Source organism: Cervus elaphus, chromosome 3 (genome assembly GCF_910594005.1).
Source record: "Cervus elaphus chromosome 3, mCerEla1.1, whole genome shotgun sequence".
Classification (NCBI taxonomy): domain Eukaryota; kingdom Metazoa; phylum Chordata; class Mammalia; order Artiodactyla; family Cervidae; genus Cervus; species Cervus elaphus.
This window is the reverse complement of record NC_057817.1, coordinates 35974214-35995764: the sequence shown is the minus strand read 5'-3', so window position 1 is coordinate 35995764 and position 21551 is coordinate 35974214. Positions and strand designations below refer to the sequence as shown.

Below are 21551 nucleotides of genomic sequence, written 5' to 3'. Positions count from 1 at the left end.
GTATATGTCAAAATAAAGAAACTGTATAAAAATGTATTTCAATGTTCATTAAAGATCATTTATTTCATAAAGGGGATATCATACTAATACTACCCTGGAATCAGTTCAGTTTAGTTCAGTCACTCAGTCGTGTCCAACTCTTTGTGACCCCATGAACCGCAGCACACCAGGCCTCCCTGTCCATCACCAACTCTGAGAGTCCACCCAAACCCATGTCCATTGAGTTGGTGATGCCATCCAACCATCTCATCCTCTGTCGTCCCCTTCTCCTCCTGCCGTCAGTCTTTCCCAGCATCAGGGTCTTTTCAAATGAGTCAGCTCTTCGCATTAGGTGGCCAAAGTACTGGAGTTTCAGCTTCACCATCAGTTCTTCCAATGAACACCCAGGACAGATCTCCTTTAGGATGGACTGGTTGGATCTCCTTGCATATCATATTAATAAATAGAGAGATAACATTTTCCTGAAGTACTATTCTGATCAATACTTTCAAAAATAGAAAAGAATGGCACTAATTAACAAAATGCTTCATCTTTCTCTCCAACCATATGTTTTCATTACAACTTAGTTTAATCTACATTTTAAGCAAGAAGTCTGGGGATATAAACATTACGCCAAAAGCTTTTCTTTAATGTTTCCTTCTATAATGTTATCTTGCAGTATGCTCCTAATAGTCCAGAAAGATTTTAACTTTTATAGCACAGAATAAAGGTCATCGAGACATTAGATAATAGAAAACAACAAAGGCTTTGGAGTCTTAAGTTCAGATTTTGCCACTTACTAGCTATATGTCCTCTTCAATGTGAGTATCAAATTCCTACTTCATTGGGATGGTGTGTAATTAAAGGAGATAACAATGATAAAGCTCCTAGAACATGGTAGACACTCAAGAAGTTTTAGCTCCCTTTTCACTTTCCTTTAAAAAGTGGCACACACATGACTATATCAAGTGTATCAGTTTTAAAAGTCATGCTTCATTATTTCCCTCAGACAAACTGTAGCATAACACGAAGCATCAAGATCAAAAGAGATCAAAAGGGATAAAGTTGCTTCATCAATGTGGGAACCTTCCTTCTTGACATCAATACCATGGTCTTCCATCAGCTGGTATGAGAGATTACAGGGATGTTTCAAAATCTTCCTATAGCACCCTGGAACATTCAGTTTCAGGGTAGGTATTTTAAATTTACATGTCTGTAGTCCATCTCTGCTGAGTACTTCCTGGTACCACTGCCCTAATTTGTTTTTAGGGTACTGAATGTTGTATCCAAGAACTGGAAGAACCACCTATGCAAGGGAAAGGGGAAAAAAAGGTTCATGAAACAGCCTTCAGAAAAATATATGATCATTTCTCTTTTTTTTGGCCACCCTGCACAGCACATGGGATCTTACTTCCTTAACAAAGGATTGAACCCGCACCCCCTGCAGTGGAAGTATGGAGTCTTGAACACTGGACTGCCAGGGAAGTCCATATGCAATCACATTTTAAATTTACTTCTATGACTGGGACTTGACTATGTAAAAACACACTCAGAATACAAACATTACAATCGGTCTAAAACAGGCTACTGAATACTATACTATTTTGATTCTTTTTAATGCTGCCAGGCAAAAAGAAGAGCTAACTGAAATCAAGAAGGACTCTTAGTTAACAAGGTAACCAACTCAAGTCAGATATTATTTGACAAATTGCTGCTAAGGTATAAGAAATGGAACAAGAAGTTGAGGTACATCTAATTACCCAACAGATTTAATCTTTGTGCAGTCACACAATGCTAAAAGCATATTCTTTCTGGAACAAAAAGAATAATCCATACTGCTCCATCACATAAAACTTGACAATTTTACATTTTCCTTGCTTACTTATTAATAAAAACATGAAAGTGCACAAGAAGCTGCAAGATTAATTTCTATTTTTCTCAGCTGCTCATGAGTAAATTTTGTGGAGGTTTCCTCCTTTGCTGATGACTTCTAGATATTTTTCCTTTAACTAGAACCAACATGTAGTCAGGAAAAGGCACAAGATAAAAAACTCAAATATACACAACATGAAAATTTCAAATTCATTATGCTCATTGGAAGAAGCCAGACACAAAAAATCACATATACTTTATGAATCCATTTCTATGGCATTCTTTCAAAGGCAAAACTGTAGGACAGAAAATAGCTGAGTTGGGGCTGGGGCAGGGGTGAGAGAGGACTACAAAGGGGCACAGGAAGTTTGAGGGAGACAGGAAACTTCTTTATCTTGATTCTTGTGGTGGTCATATGATTGTCTACATTTATCAAAACTCATAGAACTATAAACTAAGAAGTGAATTTTACTATATATAAAGTATATCTGAATAAAAAGTGGTAGAAAAAAGGAGACGGGGAGGAGAAATGGTTAGTATACTATCTTTTCAGCACAATGTCTACATTTAAATCTAAATGATACTAATTTTTAAGCAAGTTTACCTGATGTATCGCATATGTGTTAGCTGATTCCTCTTCTTTGGTTACTAGATGAACCTATTTTTAAAAACATGATGAAAATACAGATGATTCTCAAATGTTCCAAATTCCCTCAATTTTTCCTAACTCTGTTATGTATAACACAACTTCTTAACTGAATATACTCATACTCAAATAAGATCTTTTCACAGCTTGTTTCTATAGGAGCAGACTACTTAAAAATGAGAATGATTGCTTTAACCCGATAACTGCAGGGGAAACAGACTGGGGCAGCTTATCACTCTGAAGCAACACCTTCACCTCAGTTACCAATCATCTTTTTCTAAATCGCAAAGTATTTTTTTTTTTTATTACACTGAATCAAAAATCTGTTTCCATGAAATCCCTCTCCAACCTCTGTCCCCAACAGGTATCATAATACTCTACGAGAACTAGTGCTTCTCAAAATGTGTTTCATAGACTAGTAATAATTGTCACACGTACACGAGAAAAAAAAAGAAGTGAATGACAAGTTTGAGAAATGTTGCCCTAGGACGCAGAATAAATAATTTTGATTTCTCTGAGACACGAAAGCTCAAAAGTATAAAGGCAGATACCATCGCTCCATGAGGATCAACACAGTCTCATTTTCCTAAAGCATTCACCATATAATGCCTAGATCTTCTCTAAACTTGCTTGCTTTCCCAATTCTCCCTACTCAGATCAATAATATCCCTCCATTTTGGTTTTTCATTTTGGGTTTATTTGTTTGTTTACATGTTAATTACCCATTTTAACTGCTGAATTCAGAAATGGACGTAATACTCTAGATGTGATCTGACCAAAATACATGGGGCTATCATCTCTCTTGCATCATCAATTCCAGCTCTTTGCCTTTCACAAAGTCATAACCATTCCTAAAATACTACAATTTAAGCAATTTGTGAAAACACTGAACAAACATTTTCAAGTACAAAACACTGTAGCTCTCTTTAAAGAGCTCCCTCCATGCTGACATCAACTGATGAATTAACCATTCTTTTGTCATATGGCAGCTCCACAAAGATGAATTCACCTGATTTTCTCATTGTATAATTCACATTTCTCCATCTTACTCACAAAAAAATTATGAGAATCTGCCAAGTCACCTGAAATTAAGCTACATCTGTAGGCCTAGTACTCTTGCCTGGAAAATCCCATGGACGGAGGAGCCTGGTAGGCTGCAGTCCATGGGGTCGCTAAGAGTTGGACAAGACTGAGCGACTTCACTTTCACTTTTCACTTTCATGCATTGGAGAAGGAAATGGCAACCCACTCCAGTGTTCTTGCCTGGAGAATCCCAGGGACGGGAGAGCCTGGTGGGCTGCCGTCTATGGGGTTGCACAGAGTCAGACACGACTGAAGTGACTTAGCAGCAGCAGCAGCAGTAGGCCTAGTAATTCTATCAAAAAGGGACTCAGATTAGTTTCCTATAGTTTCCTACAATTTTTAATGTAGATGCACAACATGAAATATTCTACAGATATTAATTTGTCTTTTCCTTTTCTGTATTTTCCATATTTTATGTCCTGAGCCTCCAATTCTTGCCTTTTCTTTTCTCAGTGCTAATTAATAAAGTATAAATAATCGATTTAAAAAATACAGATACCTTTTACTGCTAATAAAAGGAAACTCTGTAAAATGTGAAAGAGAAAATGTTTTCTTTTCTCCTATATCTCCTGAAGGAAAAGCAGACAAAATCCTGATCACAAAAATATCCTTGCAAATGTTATCTGGAACAAAGTCTTATCAGACACATGCATTATGAGACACATAGATTATTGCTATATCTTGTCAAAGTAAACTTGAACTTATGAAAATCTGAATTAGAAATGGCTGACTTACTAAATAATGTGTTGCCAAGAAATTAAAAGGACATGTTTTCTGAAAAGTATTAAAAATTGAATCAACTGACATAGCTCTTCTTCCATTTATATGAGGTAAAATAAAACCTAAGCTGCTGCTAGATTTCTTTTTATGCAGTTTCAGAATCTGTGTCTCAGTTAAATGACCATTCTTAATGAAGCTCCTAGTGATCACTTTTTTTTTCTCTTAATTTTTCTTAGATTTTATTGTTTGACTGTGCCGGGTCTTACTTATGGCACGCCAAGATCTTCGATCTTGTTGCAGCGAGCAGTATCTTTACTGTGGCATGAGAACTGCTAGTTGCGGTATGTGGAATCTAATTCCCTGACCAGGGATGGAACCCAGGCCCCTGCCTTGGGAGCACAGAGTCTTAGACCCTGGATCACCAGGGAAGTCCCTCACTTTCTTATCTAAATATTCACAAGCCATTCATTTAATAGAATAGTAAAGCAGATCTCTTTGTTCTGGCTCACTCATCACTCAGCCTTGACTCCTTTTCTGATAGTGTATCTGCAATTTCCTGGGAGCTTCCCTCCCAGTTCTTGATTGTGGTTTGGGTGGGATGGTTGCAGGAAGGAGTTCTTGGAACAGAGGCTTTGCCAGTCACATACAGCAGTCCACAGTAACTGGTCTGGGGACATGGAATACAAACTAAGCCATTCTGAGACTCAATTCCATGGCTTTGACTGAAACTGTTAGGAAATAAAGGACTTCTTTTCTGAAGAAGAAACAGAATGGATCTAACAGAGGGGAAAGCAGAGCTGAAAGATGAAGAAAATGAGATGGATGATTTAGGACACTGTTTTAGCCCCTTGATACAGCTGTACCTGAATCAATCATGGACTTTCAGTTATGAGGGCCGAGAAATTCTTGTCTGCTTTCCTTAAGTTAGTCTGAGGTAGGCTTCTATCACTTGAAACAAACAAACAACAACAACAAAAAATCCTAACTTACACATCTAAAACTCTGCCGTTAATTTAGATAAATCATCCTTTATGGTAAATTCAGAGTCTATTTTTTCTCCATTTTTGAGAAATAGGACCATGCCCTATCTCCACATGTTGATACTTTTCTATACCCCATGATTTCTCTAGTAGAGACCAAGCTGGGCTAGGAATCAGATAACTAGGTCTTCTGAATTCTGCTACCTACACCACTTAACCTGTCTACTCTCCAGCCTGGGTCTCAATTTTCATTTCTATGAAATGGGAATTAGAAAAGAAGTGTCTAAAATATTTTTCTCCCCTTAAGTTCAATGATTTTATGATGTTATATACAAAAGCACTACTCAAATCCCTTCATTAATTTTTAAAATATATTTTTGAGATATAATTAAGATAATGATGAATAGTCTCCTCTTTTGGCATTACAATGTTATGAAATGAATTTCTTTATGTGATTTATGGAATTCAATTTCATTATTTAGGTCAAATCCACAGAGATTAAAATACCATAAAAATACTAGTTGGAAATACCAATATCCAAAATATCCAAAATACCATGGAGGAAATGAAAGGATCAATTTTATAAGACAAATTATATTTCATTAATATAAATGTCTCTAAGATACTGTTAAGAGAGAAAAAAACAAATTGTAAAACCACACTTATATAAAAGAAATGACACTTCATATCCTATATAGCATTATTATAGAAATTTTATTCTTTTTCCTTTTCATAGTTTGACTTTCGAGTCTCAAAATTCTGTATGTTTTCTTCATTGTTAACGAACAATAAAAATCCACTTTCTGTGGATATTTATGGGAAAGCATAGAAAATGGTCTAGAAGGAAATATGCCAAAAGAGATTGATTTTCTGACAGTGGCAGAGGAAATCACAATAAAGTGGTGGCAGGAATGACATCTCCATCTGCACTGTTTTGATTTTTAAGGAGCCTGTTCCATGCATTGGGTGGGTGCTCAGTTGCTCAGTCTTATCTGACTCTTTGCAACCCCACCTTCTGTAGCCCACCAGGCTCCTCTGTCCATGCGATTCTCCAGGCAAGAATACTGGAGTGGGCTGCCATTTCTTCCTCCAGGGGATCTTCCCAGCCTGGGGATGGAACCTGTGTCTACTGCATCTCCTGCATTGGCAGACAGATGCTTTTACCAATGAGCCACTTGGGAAGCCTGATTCAAGAACTGCTTGTGTAGTTTTCTAAAGAACGTGTTCTTTTAAGGAAGGCTTACTATCTTTATAACTCTCACTTCATACCACTGACCATTTTTGTACTTCTATTTAATGACATGTTAAGTGTCAGCTGTCAGCAGAGTAGAAGCCGATGAGCAGATACAAGTTTTAAAAAAAAAAGCATGTTTAGTTTTAAATTTTTTCTAAAATAAGAGTTTCTGAAAATAAGTGCTCCTTGTACATAACTACTCTTGATGAAATGATACTTACTTTACTACTCGGTAACTGCTCATTGTCAGTATCTTCATCCAAACAGACCAAGTCACCCTCCACAACTCTTGAGCCATAAGTTGCAAGTCTGTAAGATACTGCCTCATTCCAGATCTTGCTGCTGTAGGCATGAACGTAGAATATGCGCATAGAATGGGGGAAGGAGAACCACGCCTGGATGCAGCCCTCCTCTGTCACGCCAAAGCGGTGCAGTGACTCTAGCAGTGCTCTCTCCCGAACTTTGAATTCGGGCATCAGTGAAAGTGTGCCTTTAGCATCCTCTGAAACAAAGAGATCAATCAGTTCCTTTTATTCAAAGGCCAGTTATTAAGAGCTTTACCACACTCTCTAAATGAATTGAGCTATCCTGGGAACCTGAATATGAAGATGAGGCTCAGCACCACCTATAAACCAGAGCTACATTTGAAGAGGTTTTTTGTTTGTTAAAAATCATTACTCTTAGTTCATTCACTTTCCCTGCTTTAAAAAGAGCACATTAGTAACTCCAAATTCAAGATGGAGATGAACTAATTTGCAGTTATTTAGAACATTTTTTTAAAAGCATTATATAAGTCCCTGAGCTGAGATTTTAAAGAGCTATTATGGACATTTTACAGAATTTTTTGAATAAGAAAGGGTTGACATCTGGATCCTTCAAGTATCCCATTCAGTCATTCTACTATTCAGCATGCTTTTTAAAATTAGATTACTGGACTCCATGGCAAAGCTGCTTATTCAGGTAGGGCCTCGGAGTAAGTGCTTTAACAAATGCACCGGGTTTCTTGCACACACTGAAGTTTAACAATCACTGCCATAAGGAAATTATTTTCTCAGGACCCACAATAGATGTAATTTTGAACTTTGTTTTAGTATTACTTAGATTATTCATAACAATGTGAAATGCTCATATGGTTTACAGATTTGGGTGTGGCACAAAAATATTTTTCACCTATTAATCATTATATATATAATATGTACATAATTAAAGATAATGGAGATATTAGAAACTGATGTCCTTTATTTCTATGCAAGTGAAATTTAATATGCACGTATATGTTGATCATATATTTAATGAATCTAAAATTTTATGGTTGCTGTTACTACTTACATACACATAATATTTACTAGGTATTCAGAATAAGCCAGGCACTATTTTAAGAGCATTAAATCTATTATTTTATTTAAATATTAACAGTCTTTTAGGTATCATCATTATTAGCTTCAATTTGCAGGTGAAGAAATTAAAGCAATGAGGCTAAATTACTTGCATGAGACTATATGCTGGGAAGTACTAAAGTTGATTATTAAACCCATGTAGACTGACTCTAGAACCACATTCATAACAAATTTTTTTTAGTGCTTCTCATTAAGTATTCTACATATACTGAGCTAAAGTTTTCAAAATTAGCAATCAGGGCTAAATGGAGACTAAATCAAAAACAATGCACCAAGTACCAGATGTAACAAATATACTTTTATTTAGTTTCTTTTTCAGTCTCCTGAGTGCAGGGAATTATACTTCTATCCATGCCAGTTTAGAATTGGGAATTCTGTCTTTTTTGAGGATTTAGGCCAAGAAAAACTCATAAAAACCCCTCACCCAACCCCGAAGCAAGAGTTATACAAAAGTCCCATAAAAATGGAGTACCTAGGGCACATAATAAAAATGCTTAAATATACAATATATTACAGTCTATTTCTTATCACATTTATGTTGTAATGAATGCTATCCTGATGATATAACACTTATATATCTGCCTAGCTATATATGAGGTAAAGAAACTTTTAAAGTACCAGTCTGAAGAAAATATTTCTTTGCTCTATTTACAGGATCATCCAAATCTTCTGGTGTGAAAAACAATTTTACAGCCTTCACCTTTAAAGACCAAACAAGCAAATATGCATTAGATGAAAGTGACAAATTACTTACTTAAAAAAAAAAAAGGTACATCTTGATAGAATAGGCATTTAACATGATATTTGACATGACAATTCTATCTTTAAGCATTCTTAAGCTAAACAATTTAGAATTAACCTCCAGTGCAAGGCAACCTAATACACAGATTTAAAATCTTATGAACTGGAAAAGTGGACACACACCCATAGATCTTATTCTGTCATTTTTTGCCTCTATTATAGAAGTAAGAACACAGTATTAAGTGATGACGTAAAACTCAGGCTTATCCAACACACACAACAAAAAAAGGGGATAGAACAAGCATAGGCAAGTGGCAAGTCACTAATTTCATTTGCGTTCTCAAGTTTCAGAACTCTTTGTCTTTGGTCTTAAAAATAAATTTTTAAAAAAATAAATGTAAATAAAGGTTTTGAAAATTCCCAACTTTAATATTTTCTTTTAAAACATAAACAGATTAAAAGATGTTCCTTTAAAAAAAAGATATCTACTAGTTCCTGTATTTTATCACTGTCTCCAGTACTACAACTTATTTCTAAGTATGCATCTTAGAGTAGGAAAGGATCTTAAAACAGGGCATTCAATCTAGCCTCCAATTCATTCTTCTTTTACACTATTCATTCATTCAAACAAATATTATTCAGCATCTGCTTTGCTAAAAAGTGATATCATGAACATAGTGGCTGCTCAATAAACATGATGTAATGTACAGTACATATATATGGGGGTATACATGCATTTATATGCTGGGTTAAGAAAGCAATGAGCTGGCTCATGTAGTAAGTTCATCTGACAAAACAGTTAAGTTCATATCTTTTCAGAATCCATACCGTTTCACTCTTCAGCAAAGCCAATCCAATTTGGTCTGTGTGAACTTTCCTTCCCATCCCAAATCTCTGTGGTCCATAGTAATTCACAAACCCTTTATTCTATAAACACACAAAAAATCAGTTAACTAAAAATATATTACTATAGACTCATGTCTGTGTCCTCCCAAAAGTCACATGTTGAAACCCTAACCTCCAGTGTGATGGTATCTGGAGGTGGGGACTTGAAGAGATAATTAGATCATAGGATAGCAGCTTCATGAATAGGATAAGAACTCTTTATAAGAAAAGGTGGCAGAGCTAGCCAACTCTCTTTCTACCACATGTGAATACAATAGGAAGACCAGGCAGGTATCCTGATCTCGGGCTTCTAGCCTCCAGAATTATGCTAAGTATTTTTCTCTTGTTTAAAAATCACCTTGCCTATGGTTCTTTGTTACAGTCTCAAACTAAGATAAATAAATACAATTATTGTGTCAAAATATGTAACCAAGTCTTTGTCTTTATTGTAATAAAAGAACCCTGTAATTGGCAATACACACATGGATACCAAGTGGGCTGAGAAACACTATATGGTTAAAGAATACAAAGGAAAAAAAATAAATGATTGAAAATTAGAAAATAAGTGAAGAAACTTTAAAAATATGTGACTTTTCATTCCCATTACTGAGGCATTTTCTGGCATGTGGGACTCTTGGTGCTAAAATCAGGAAAGTTCTGGGAAAACTGGGATGAACTGGTTACCTAGTACTGCATCTGTTCTGATCCCTGAAGCTCCTTCTGATTTCAGGGATTCGGCTGTCTGCAGATGCTTGAAATATGAAGCAGATTTATTTTCAAACCCAGCAAGTCCTGGCTTTTTTGTGTATAATGGTTGGTTTTTTGATTATCTCAGTTTCTGAAAGTCTGGGCCAAGACAATGGCACATCATCACTTCAGTAGGAACAGAAAATTGGTATTTACTACTGCAACCATTGAGAACAATGGTCGGTGGTTAAACATGTCCTCACAAAGCAAACAGGCCCATATGGTTTCCTGAACGACAAAAGAGCTCTCTACACTCACTCTATGGGGGGAATATATTAATATATTCATTCAATGATGATTATCGAGCACCAACTTCAGGACTGTTCAATAAAAGATGCAAATAAAAGATAATCTGTAATCAGCATGCTACACAAGGAATTGCATCTTGACCTCATGCCACTAAGATCAACTGCAGATAGAATAAGTACCCCCTGTATTAAGTCTCACAGTTAAATACTTTTAACTATTTCAAATTTGGAAAAATAACATTAGACAATATCCTAAAAACACCAGAAGAGTTTTAAGTACCCCTGCCAAGTTATTCAGGGTTAATTACAATAAAATGTTTATAGCAATCCGAGTTATAACCCTTTAAAATAAAACTCCAAAGATTTCTTATTTTCAGGACTTCTCAGGTGGCTTCCCCTCATCATGAGAACTAAAGGACAGTTGGCTAAATCTAAGATTATTCCTATGGAGATTTAAAAATGTATATGAATAGGTGCCAAATGAAAGATGGGCAATAAATGACATCAGAGTTCAGAAAGCCCCACTCCCTTTTATAAGAGACATCTTTCTAATAGTTTAACAGGGGGAAAAGAAAAAAAAAAGAATCTTAGGTAGGTCTAGAGAAAAGGAAAAAATAACTATATGAGGATTTAAAATATCTTTGGGGAAAATATTTTCCTGACTGTTAGGTATAATAGTGATTAAAATCTGGTTTCTGTTTGTTTTCCTGTTGGAGAGGCATAAAATTGTATGAAAAGGTCTTTGTGGTCAGAAACGTGCAGCAGAGTTTCTCAATGTTAGTTGTGGAGTAGAATCACTTAGGGAGATTTTTTAAAATGCTAATGCCTAAGCTACATCCCCAAATTTTCTTATTCAATTAGTCTGGGAGAAAAAACAGATTGAGAATTTCTCGTCCAGATCAGGAGTTGGCAAGCTATTTAACTGGCCCACAAATCAAATCTGGCCCTGTAACCACTGTTTTTGTATATAAAGTTTTATTGGAAGATGACCATGCTCATTCATTTGTGTATAGTTCATGGATGCTTCCACACAATAGCACTAGAGGAGCTGCAACAGAGACCATTTGTCTACAAAACACGAACATTTCTTTTCTGGCCCTTCACAGAGAAAAGTTTGCTGGCCCACAGTCTATATGATCAGAATGAAGGCTATGGCTATATGTGCACATTTAGATGCCCAGCAAATATCATTTTAAAACTTACAGTAAGTAATTTTTTACTGTATGAATGATAAAATGTATATGATCTGCCATTGGCATACATTGAAACAAAATTCAAAATTAGATTGAAAAGAAAAAACATTCTGAAAAGTAATATAAAAACTATTTACCAAAGATTTCTGAAAAGAAACGCTGAACAAAGTCTCCCCCCAAATTAATCTCTTTGCCTGTAATACTACTCTAAATGGCAGACGCTTAAAAAAAAAAAAGAAATCTGTCCTTTTAAACAGATAGATTTTACCCTTCCAACTGGGGGAGTCTATAAAATATTTTAATTACACTAAAGTTTTCTTTTTTTCAATACAAAGATATATACTAAGAAGAAAAATTAAAAATAAGTAAAATGGACCCAATTATCATTTTTTAAAAATAATTATACATACACATAAAAAGAAAATATACAAAAGAAAAAATTTCCCTTCATATCTCAATGTAAATAAAGACTTTCCTAAAATACTCTACAGTGCAGTTTTCTTACCTTAACATTTTCTATTGCCTCTAAAATTCTCTCTCTCAGGTTTGCAGAATCATTTATTTGATTTTTTAAATTTCTGATGACAATATCAAAGTGATTTCCTTTGAGCTGACCAAGTCTAAGGGAATCCTCTACAGACCGAATGTTAAACACATTCATTCCTTTCTTTTCAACTTCTTTTTCAATATTTTTCAACCTATAAATGATAAATCATTAATTATTTAGATTCAGTTAACTCTTACATTTAAAAAATGGTTTGTGTTTAAACTAATGTTAAAAATTATTAATATGTTCAAAATGTTAAAAATGTCAAAAATTAATTTAAAATAAAGTTTAAATGACAGATGGCAGACAACCACTTATACTGGAATACTGAAAACCTGGGGGGATTATTTCAAAAACACATCTTTCATTTATTTCAACAAATGTGCACTAAAAACCCTTTATCATAGAATTATATTAACAGAGTTATTCTAATAACTGGAACACATATTCCTAATGCTATCACTCTATGTAGTCTTCTGACTTCTCCCTAGTTCAAGTGATAGAACCTCTTAGCTGTTCTTTGCTCTTCTGTCCTTAGACTTTGCTCTTTTCCTCCTCAGTTTTTCTCCAATGTTACCAAAAAACCACAAGTGCCAGAAGACTTTCCTAAAATTCTGTTCTGAACACTTCCTTACTCAAATTTTCAGTTCTTCACCAATATTAGATTCCAATTGTCTTATCCTAATTTTTAAGATCCTATAAGAACTGATGTAAATTTTTCTTTACATCTATATTTTCTGTAGTCCTTAAAGGAACCATCTGCTTTATCAGGCAGACTGTTTAGCTTACTGGCCCTCCAAAATATCTTCAGATTTTCTGCATCTGCTAAAATCTTACTATTGGTAAAGGGTAATTAAAATTCCATACTCATAAGCCAAATCAAACTACTCTTTCCTCCTAGAAACTAATAAAATATTTTGTCTTTGGTGGTTAAAAAACAGTTCTTAACATCTAAATACCTTTCAACATCTAAAGTCATTCCTTCTTAGTACAGTGCACTTCTTGACTACTAAGACAAAATCCTAAACATTTTTCTGTCCCTCATATAAGAACTTAAAAATATCTACCAGAAAATAGTACTTAAATATCTGATGACTAAAGATTAATATATTTTTAATATGTCAAGTTAGGCAGAATTTTAGTCCAATGATTCAACTTTTTTGAACTTTACCTTAAGGAAAGCATCCACAAGGCACAGATTTAAGTGTAATAAAATTAATCATAATAGTATTTACAGTGAAAAATTGGAACAAATTTCTATATCCAAAAATAGAGGAAAGTTAAACAAATTAGTCCATATAATGAACATGACTTTGAAATATTTCATGACATAAATTTTCATTAAAAATACTATTTTATTTTTATAAGTAAAATACAAATTCCATATACAGTATGATTTTCACATATATAAAAAAGGCCTCTGTAGCATCTGCATATATCATAGTCTCTGAAAAATGTCTGAAACAGACCAAAATGTTTTTGTGGTTATTTCTGTGTAAGAGAAATTTTAGTGACATTTAATATATTTTTATATTTTTCTAAATCTTCTACAATAAACATGTATTACTTTTACAATAATAAAAGTCTATTTAGAAGATAACTATACTATTAATGCAGAATATGCTGATCAATAAGCCAATGATCAATTACTATTGATAGTGAGGTTAATATGCTCCCAGCATTATTCTCAGTTTTTAATCTAGTATTTATTTATTTGATGCAATAAGAAAATAAAATTCTATCCTTTAAACATCTTATTACCTCTCTGGTGTTACTTTTCTAACCACCATCGTTTGATAAGTGATGGCTTTCTTGTCTTTAAGTCCTGCATAACTAAAATCCGAAGGAATCACGCCAAGTTTGACAGCTAAAAAATCAACTGCTTCAAACATTTCTAGATTTTCCTTTCGTAGGGTAAAAGCTGGAACAAACAAAAAATCCTCAGTTATAAAAAAAGGCAGCTAAATACATCATTTACATTCTTAGCAAACTGAGAGATCATTATAGTGAATCAAATCATTAATTTAGATGAGTATTTTTTAATCAAAATAGAATCAGTAAAATACAAACCTCACAGATTTCAGCTCTCATTTTTAAAATGCTAGTTGGTTCACTAAAGGCTTACAGAAAAAAAAATCCACATTCCCTGATTAGGCATTCATATTGGCCCTAATCCACCCCTCCAGTCTGCACTTGGGTTATCTTATATATCCTATAATTGTAACCCAGAGAACTTGTCACAATCCTTGGATGAACTGCTGTGGACTTGTGTGCATTGAGGTCCTTTGTCTAAAACACACACTCCCTCCATTTATTATTTGCCACATTTCTTTTCATGCTTCAAGATCCAAGGGCCACAGCAATTTTCCCTCAAATTCCTTCCAGGTCCTCAAGGCTGAATGCTCCCAAAGTAGTGACCATGTTTGTTTTATTGACCATTACACCCTCAGGCTAACACATAGTAAGTTTTCAAATATTTGTTGAATAGATGAAAACACGCACATTACAAGGAGTTGATTACTTAAACCTACATGTCTTCGCAAGCTGTCATTATCTACATCATGACACTGAACACCATGCCATAATTTCTCTCTGTAAGTTTATGTACCCCGTAGACTGGGAGTTCCAGGCCAGGAAATCAGTAAATAAAACAGAGCTTGTTGCCTCATGGTAGATCCTTCAAATGTCTATGAGATGAGAAGATGAGAATGAGATCGCAAAAGTGGAAGGAGGAACAAGCCCAGTAACAACTACCACCAAGCATTACCCCCCACTCCCACCAACTGTCGGCCTATATAACCTGCCAACATTGACAGTAAGAGAATATCTCAGTCCTCGCTGCACCATAAACATATAAGACACTTCAAAGGACTGCCCTCTTCCCTCAGATCATGGAAAGGAAATTCAAAGTATTCTGCAGAATAATTTCTATTTTGCTCAACTCCTGTAACCATCATTAGGAGCTACAAGAGTCTCTCTGAAGAGCACTCTAAGAAAAATGAACGTTTAACATAAGCCTGACTCACGAATTAGAAGGGTGTGAAATCTATCTCTGAATAAATGAAATAGCTAAACAAAAGCTTATAATATCTGTTCTTTAGAAATCATGTTTAAAACAAAAGAAAAGAAAGATCTATATGTTCTTTATATCTCTCTATGAAGAATCTCTAAAAACATGGAAACAGCAAGTTTCAAAAATATGCAGGGTGTATATTATTTATGAAAAGTTTTAAAAATCTGCAATAATGATTCGATATTTGAACATATTATAAAATGACCACCACAATAAGTCTAGTCAACATTTATCACCACACATAATTACAAATTTTTTTCCTGTGATGACAACTTTTAAGATCTATTTTCTGCAACTTTCAAATATACAATACAATATCATTGACTATAGTCACCATGCTATACAGGCTTCCTGATGGCTCGTTGGTAAAGAATCCAAAGGTTTGATTCCTGGGTCGGGAAGATCCCCTGGGGAAGGAAATGGCAACCCACTCCAGTATTCCTGCCTGGGAAATCCCATGGACAGAGGAGTCTGGCGGGCCATAGCCCATGGGGTCCCAAGGAGTCGGACACGACTTAGCAGGGCACAGCCAGACAGATTGCAGAGTTGGAAACGACTTAGAGACAAAACAATAACAATCATGCTGTCTGTACACTATATTCCAGGACTTATTTATTTTATAACTGGGAGTGTGTACCTTTTGACCACCTTCATCGATAAACATAAATTCATATTTTTAAAAATTCATTTTAAATTGCCAATAAGTTAAACATAATTACAACATAAGCAAAACCTGTTTGAGATCCATAATAATTTACAAGAACTATCCTAGTCCTGGAGCCCAAACTTTGAGTATCAATTAGCAATAATGTGAAAAAAAAACTAATAGTATTTTAAATATACCAAATCTATGGAAATAGACAGATATCACTAAAATATAAGTTTAGGAAGAGCCTGGCTAGGAATTGCAAACTGTGAAAAACAGACCAAGAAAGTGTATTACATAGAGTAAAAATCAGAAATTGATATCAGGGCTTAGAAATCTCTCAAAGGTTCTTTTGATGATAATAATGAATGCAAAATTTCAAGAATCTCTTCTTTAAAAGATGGACAGTGTCAAACAAAGGAACTCCCTGAAAGTCTGCAGGATTCTTTCCATCGGCTATGAAGTCTGGCTGTTCTAGATTACAAGGTATTTTCTTCACTTCCCCAAGTACAGCAAACATATTTTCCTTCTCTCCAAATACTTAAGGTAAGTTTCAAAATACAAAATCAAGATTCACCCCCGTGAGATTTATTGAACAAAGTAATTCTTTAACTTTATACATTTGTGACTACATTAACTATAAACATGTGTTAATCACACTTCCATCAATAAGGTTAATATTTTACAACTAGTATATTTTGAAAGGCTTATCTTCCACTTAAAAAAGGACCCATATATTGTTTTCAGTATCCCTCTGGACATGTCTATTTAATTCATTTGAAATTATACAGATTTCGTGCAATTTTATCTAAGTTTACCTAAGAAAATGGTAGTGATATTAAGTTACCTGTGTATATATCTTTTCTTCCCTGGCATTCATGAAGAGACCTCTTCCAGTGTTTGTGTGCTTTTACCCGAAATCTTACAGTTATCACTACATTTGGATTATCAGCACTGTAATTCAGTTCAGGAAAGGATTTGGTTTCCACTAGATTTCCAAACTTTTTGTTGACAAAATGGTGGACAGCTTTCCTGTGTTCTTTGTTTGTATCAGGTTTAAAGGTAAATTTGGAATTTTCTTTCTTTGCATCCAAATATTTAAAAAAGTCAAATGCTTCCTCTTCAGATACCAAGTGACAAAGTTCTTTATACTCAAGATTTGGTCTTACAACAATTTCACTGTTTTTTCCTACAGTTATTAAAAAAGGAAATTTCTGCCTAATAGCACTATGCAAGGTAGCCCTCTGGTTCTTGTCAAGGATTCTGCCTAACGAGAATTCAGGAGATGGTCCAATTAGCTCAGTTTGAGAGTCCCACTTCTCTTTTATATCACAGGCAAACTGATTCAGTAATTCATTAGTTTTTTCATCTAACAAGGAGCCTAATACATCAACATTTTCTTCTTCACCTTTGGAAGTTCTATCTCTGACAGTATCTTCCTTTTCTGAACAAGGCACAAAATTGTGGTCATCACTGGAGCTCCCAGCCAAAGTACTGACTACTTGATTGCTTGTCTCTTCAAAAGATAAAATCTGAAGATCTAGTTTTGCTTTTTTAGCTAAATTATTTGGCTCAGGTAGTACTTTACTAACATTGTAAACAGGTTTGTCACTGGCTTTATTAACTAACTCTCCCTGTTCATCAATCTCAATAACAATGAAGTCACTTGGTGAGCTTTTTATGGTGCCATGAAAACCAACATGATCAGTTATGAAACACAAAGAACTAAATCTGATTCTGAAATCTGTATCCTCTTCCATTCTTGAACAATGCCTACAAAAGAAACAGAGGTGATCAATTACCAGGAAGAAAAAAAATCTGGATAACAAAAAAAGAAATGGGTTTGCAGGATTTATTTAATTCTGCTTCTCTCTCTCCCTTCCAATTCTGAGTCCCCTTAAATAACATTACTAATTTATTTCTATATATCATGTGTATTTTGACTCTCCTATACCAAGATGGCATGTCTGGTGATTTGCATCTTGACTCTTCGCCCACTCCAGGCTTTATAAATTAAAATTCCAGGATTAAAATGGGTTAGTTTCAAGTTCACTTTTAAAATATCATTGGTAGACCAACAAAGAAGAGACTAGAACATACATTTTTTTTTACAATGATTTGTCTGAACTCCATCCCTGAAACCTAAAATTTCCAGTTAATTTCAGAGAATCTGTGACTAGCTACTTATATAAGGAGGGATAGGGGTAGGGGAAAGGCTGAGGAGAAGACAGGAAAAAAAACAGTCCACACTGACATATAATGAAGTTCTAAAAACAATCTGCAGGATTTCCATGGTTGTCCAGTGGTTAAGACTCCAAGCTTTCAATGCAGCGGGCACAGGCTTGACCCCTGGTCAGGGAACTAAGATCTGCTGGGCATGATTCCGAGGCACATGGCCAAAAAAAATAATTAAATAAAACCGACATGCAATGTGATTAGGCTTCAAGGAAGGCTTATGTTAACCTTGGACCTTAAACCTTCATGAAAGCTCAGATACAAACTTTTTCAGTTGACCCGTAAGAAAATTACAACCATCTCTCTCTGGCATCAGAGAGAAGACACATTTACAGAGCTTCTTGAAATAACCTTCACTCTTCGCACAACCCATGGCTACCACATGGAGTTTCAGGAAAGATAAAATGCCCAAGGAACTGGTACTGCTCCATTCTTTGTGTTCATCACACTCTCCAGGTAATACATCATCTGGACCTGCATCCCATTTCTACAGTGTATTCTATTCATCTGAACCAATTTAGAAAACCACTTCTACTCCATCCTTTCTGTCACGTGGAACTCACAGAAGTTTCTTAATATTCTACTTTCCTAGGAAATAAATAGGATATATTTATTTTTCCTCATCTCTTAATTTCCTACAGTTTCTACACAGACTCCTCAGTTTCTTGCCTGAACTGAAACCTGGCTATTTCCCTTGGGCTGCTTCTTCCATAGTCCTTCTACGTGACAGCTATTTTTCCTTTCATACCCACCTGGGGACCTGGAGGTTGTAAATATTTTCCTTGTTTGCCACTGCTCCTTCCAAACCACTTCTTCTTCCTCTACCTCCTCAAATCCCATTTCCTTTGAAGTTCATGCCATCAGGCTGTACTGTTTTGCTGCCACCCTCTCTCTGGTCCCAGGACAATTCTTCTTCACTCACTAATGACTTTAATACCTAGCTTAAAACCTACTATCCAGCATCACCTCCACGACCATCCACATGGATGATCCATTTAACATCACCGTCCCTCAGTTCCTTAATCTCAACCTCAAACCTTCCACTTTGTCTCAATCTTAGCTTTGATTTTCTCATCACCAGAAGTTGCATTACCTTTAAGCATCTGGATCTCTGATTACTCCTACTGCCCTTTCAACACCTCTATTTTAATACATCCATTCCAGAAATTCTTATACACTGTGAAGGCCTCTAATCTCTGCTTCTATTAGTAGTCCACCATAGTCAATTTTCCACATGGTAGCCAGAATGATGATTTTAAAAGGTAAATTGAATCATATCACAACCCCATTTAAACCCTTTAATCACATTTATAATAAAATCCAAATTACCTACCCTGGCTTCCAAAGACTTCTAAGATTCTGAACTCTGTTCTCCAAATTTATCCTGTACCCTTTCCCCATTATCCACTATACTCCAGCTACACTGGTCTTCTTCAGTTCCTTTATGCCAACTGTTCCTGTTGATTAAATCAGTCCCTCTTCAATAATATCCTTAAAGAGATCTTCCTTGACCAATAATCAGAAGAAACCAGCAAGTCACTAATTTTCATAAAATCTTATTTAATTTTCTGCATATAATTTCTATTTAATCATTTTACTTCACTACTTACTATATACCTACTCCAACCAGAATGTTTGCTCTATGAAAGCAAGAACCCTGTCTGCCTTATTCACTGATTATCTCACAATTAGAACAGAATCAAGCACATAGTAGGCACACAATCAAAACTGATTATTGAGAATTTAGAAAGATGGTAATGATAACCCTATATGCAAAACAGAAAAAAAGACACAGATGTACAGAACAGACTTTTGGACTCTGTGGGAGAAGGCGAGGGTGGGATGTTTCGAGAGAACAGCATCGAAACATGTATATTATCTAGGGTGAAACAGATCACCAACCCAGGTTGGATGCATGAAACAAGTGCTCGGGCCTGGTGCACTGGGAAGACCCAGAGGGATCGGTGGAGAGGGAGGTGGGAGAGGGATCGGGATGGGGAATACATGTAAATCCATGGCTGATTCATGTCAATGTATGACAAAAACCACTACAATATTGTAAAGTAATTAGCCTCCAACTAATAAAAATAAATGAAAAAAAAAAAAAAATAAAAGGTCAATCAACCAAAAAAAACTGATTATTGAATAAATAAATTGACTAGTACAAAATAAGAGCAGTAAGAGTGAAGAAGAAGAAAGAGGGGATCACTTTTGCCTAGAATAATCAGTAAAGCATAATGCAAGAAGTGGCCACATTTTCAAAACAGTTCAGGAGACAGAAATGAGGCAAAGGCATAAGCAAACTATGCAACGTGTTAAGAAAAAACTGAACAGCCCAGATACAGAGCAGGAGGACAGTTTTCTAGCACAGTTCTGGAAAATATGGCCGGATTAGTGCCGAACTAGGTAAAACACTTAATGCCCTGTCAGGGGCTTAGAATCCATTCAGTGGTTAATCGACGGCCACTGGAGGTGTCTGAGCAGAAAAATAACACAATCCTAAAAGATGTTTTAGTAAGATGACTGATAGTACTGAGCAGGATGAATCTAGTTGAACAGTTAGAGGAGATCGAAAGCAGCAAGACGTGATCAAGAGCTCAGCTGTAGGAAGAAGATATGAAAACATTTTGAGCTAGTGGCATAGGAGAACAATTTGAGAATACAACGATGGGGGAATTACAACCAAGCATCTTAGTAAGAGTGGAACCGTGCTGAAGGGCAGCAAGGAATCCACACAGAGCTGAGTTCCCATGCAACAGATGTGTCGGTAAGCCTGCCGGGCGGACATGGAGAAGGCAGTTTGGCTGACCCAAGGCTTGGGAATTCGGGTTGTGGCTAAGGGCAGAGTCTAGGAAGATGTTAAAAAATGACAGTAGCTCCTCCTGCTCCTTCCACCGCCAAAGCTCCACCTAATTCACTCCTACTTCCTACTTCTGCCACCAACCGGCAGGACTGTCTCCTGCAGCACAGACTTGAGGCGCTTTCAAAAGCACCCCCGACACAGCCATTGGCTCCACGGGCGTCTTCTTCTCCCCCATCCCCGCCTAACTCAAGGCGCGATACTAGCTCACATCGCGCTCCTCTTGGGGACAGAGGGTCAGGGTCTCAATGCCAATGCTGTCATCGCCCCCAGCAAAAGCCCGCGTGGCGCCAAGAAGCTCAGCCCGCTCTACCTCAAGTCCGGCTGAAGGGTTTCCTCCGCACCTCGCCGTGCGCATGCCCGGAAGCCATAAAATAGCTAGTCTCCGACAGAGAGTATTTAAAGGGACAGGCTCCCACTTAAAAAAGCGCCTTTCTGGGATTTTTCACGCAGTGGAGCGGCCAG

General features: G+C 35.9%; 1 protein-coding gene across 4 annotated transcripts; it reads right to left on the bottom strand.

Moving 5' to 3' along the window:
* Positions 1-304: 304 nt before the first annotated feature.
* On the bottom strand, positions 305-21538 carry PUS7L (pseudouridine synthase 7 like). 4 transcript variants are annotated; one of them, XM_043886548.1, is made up of 9 exons: positions 21400-21538; positions 16839-17764; positions 14034-14193; positions 12231-12423; positions 9481-9579; positions 8530-8611; positions 6736-7016; positions 2456-2509; positions 305-1285 (listed from the first exon to the last, which is right to left on the bottom strand). In XM_043886548.1, the coding sequence occupies exons 2-9, from the start codon at positions 17749-17751 to the stop codon at positions 959-961; spliced, it is 2109 nt and encodes a 702-aa protein (XP_043742483.1). In that variant the 5' UTR covers positions 17752-17764; positions 21400-21538; the 3' UTR covers positions 305-958. The 4 variants fall into 4 exon arrangements, with proteins under 4 accessions (XP_043742483.1, XP_043742472.1, XP_043742489.1 ...); XM_043886537.1 differs by having other exon boundaries at positions 21298-21421; XM_043886554.1 differs by lacking the exon at positions 21400-21538 and adding an exon at positions 18979-19961.
* Positions 21539-21551: the final 13 nt, after the last annotated feature.

Excerpts from the sequence above, each read along its gene's own strand:
- PUS7L (XM_043886537.1), bottom strand. Across the intron at positions 8,612-9,480 it reads CTTTGCTGAAGAGTGAAACG|GTGAAGGCTGTAAAATTGTT; the intron begins GTATGGATTCTG and ends TGGTCTTTAAAG. Across the intron at positions 7,017-8,529 it reads GAAATATTTTCTTCAGACTG|AGGATGCTAAAGGCACACTT; the intron begins GTACTTTAAAAG and ends TCTTTGTTTCAG.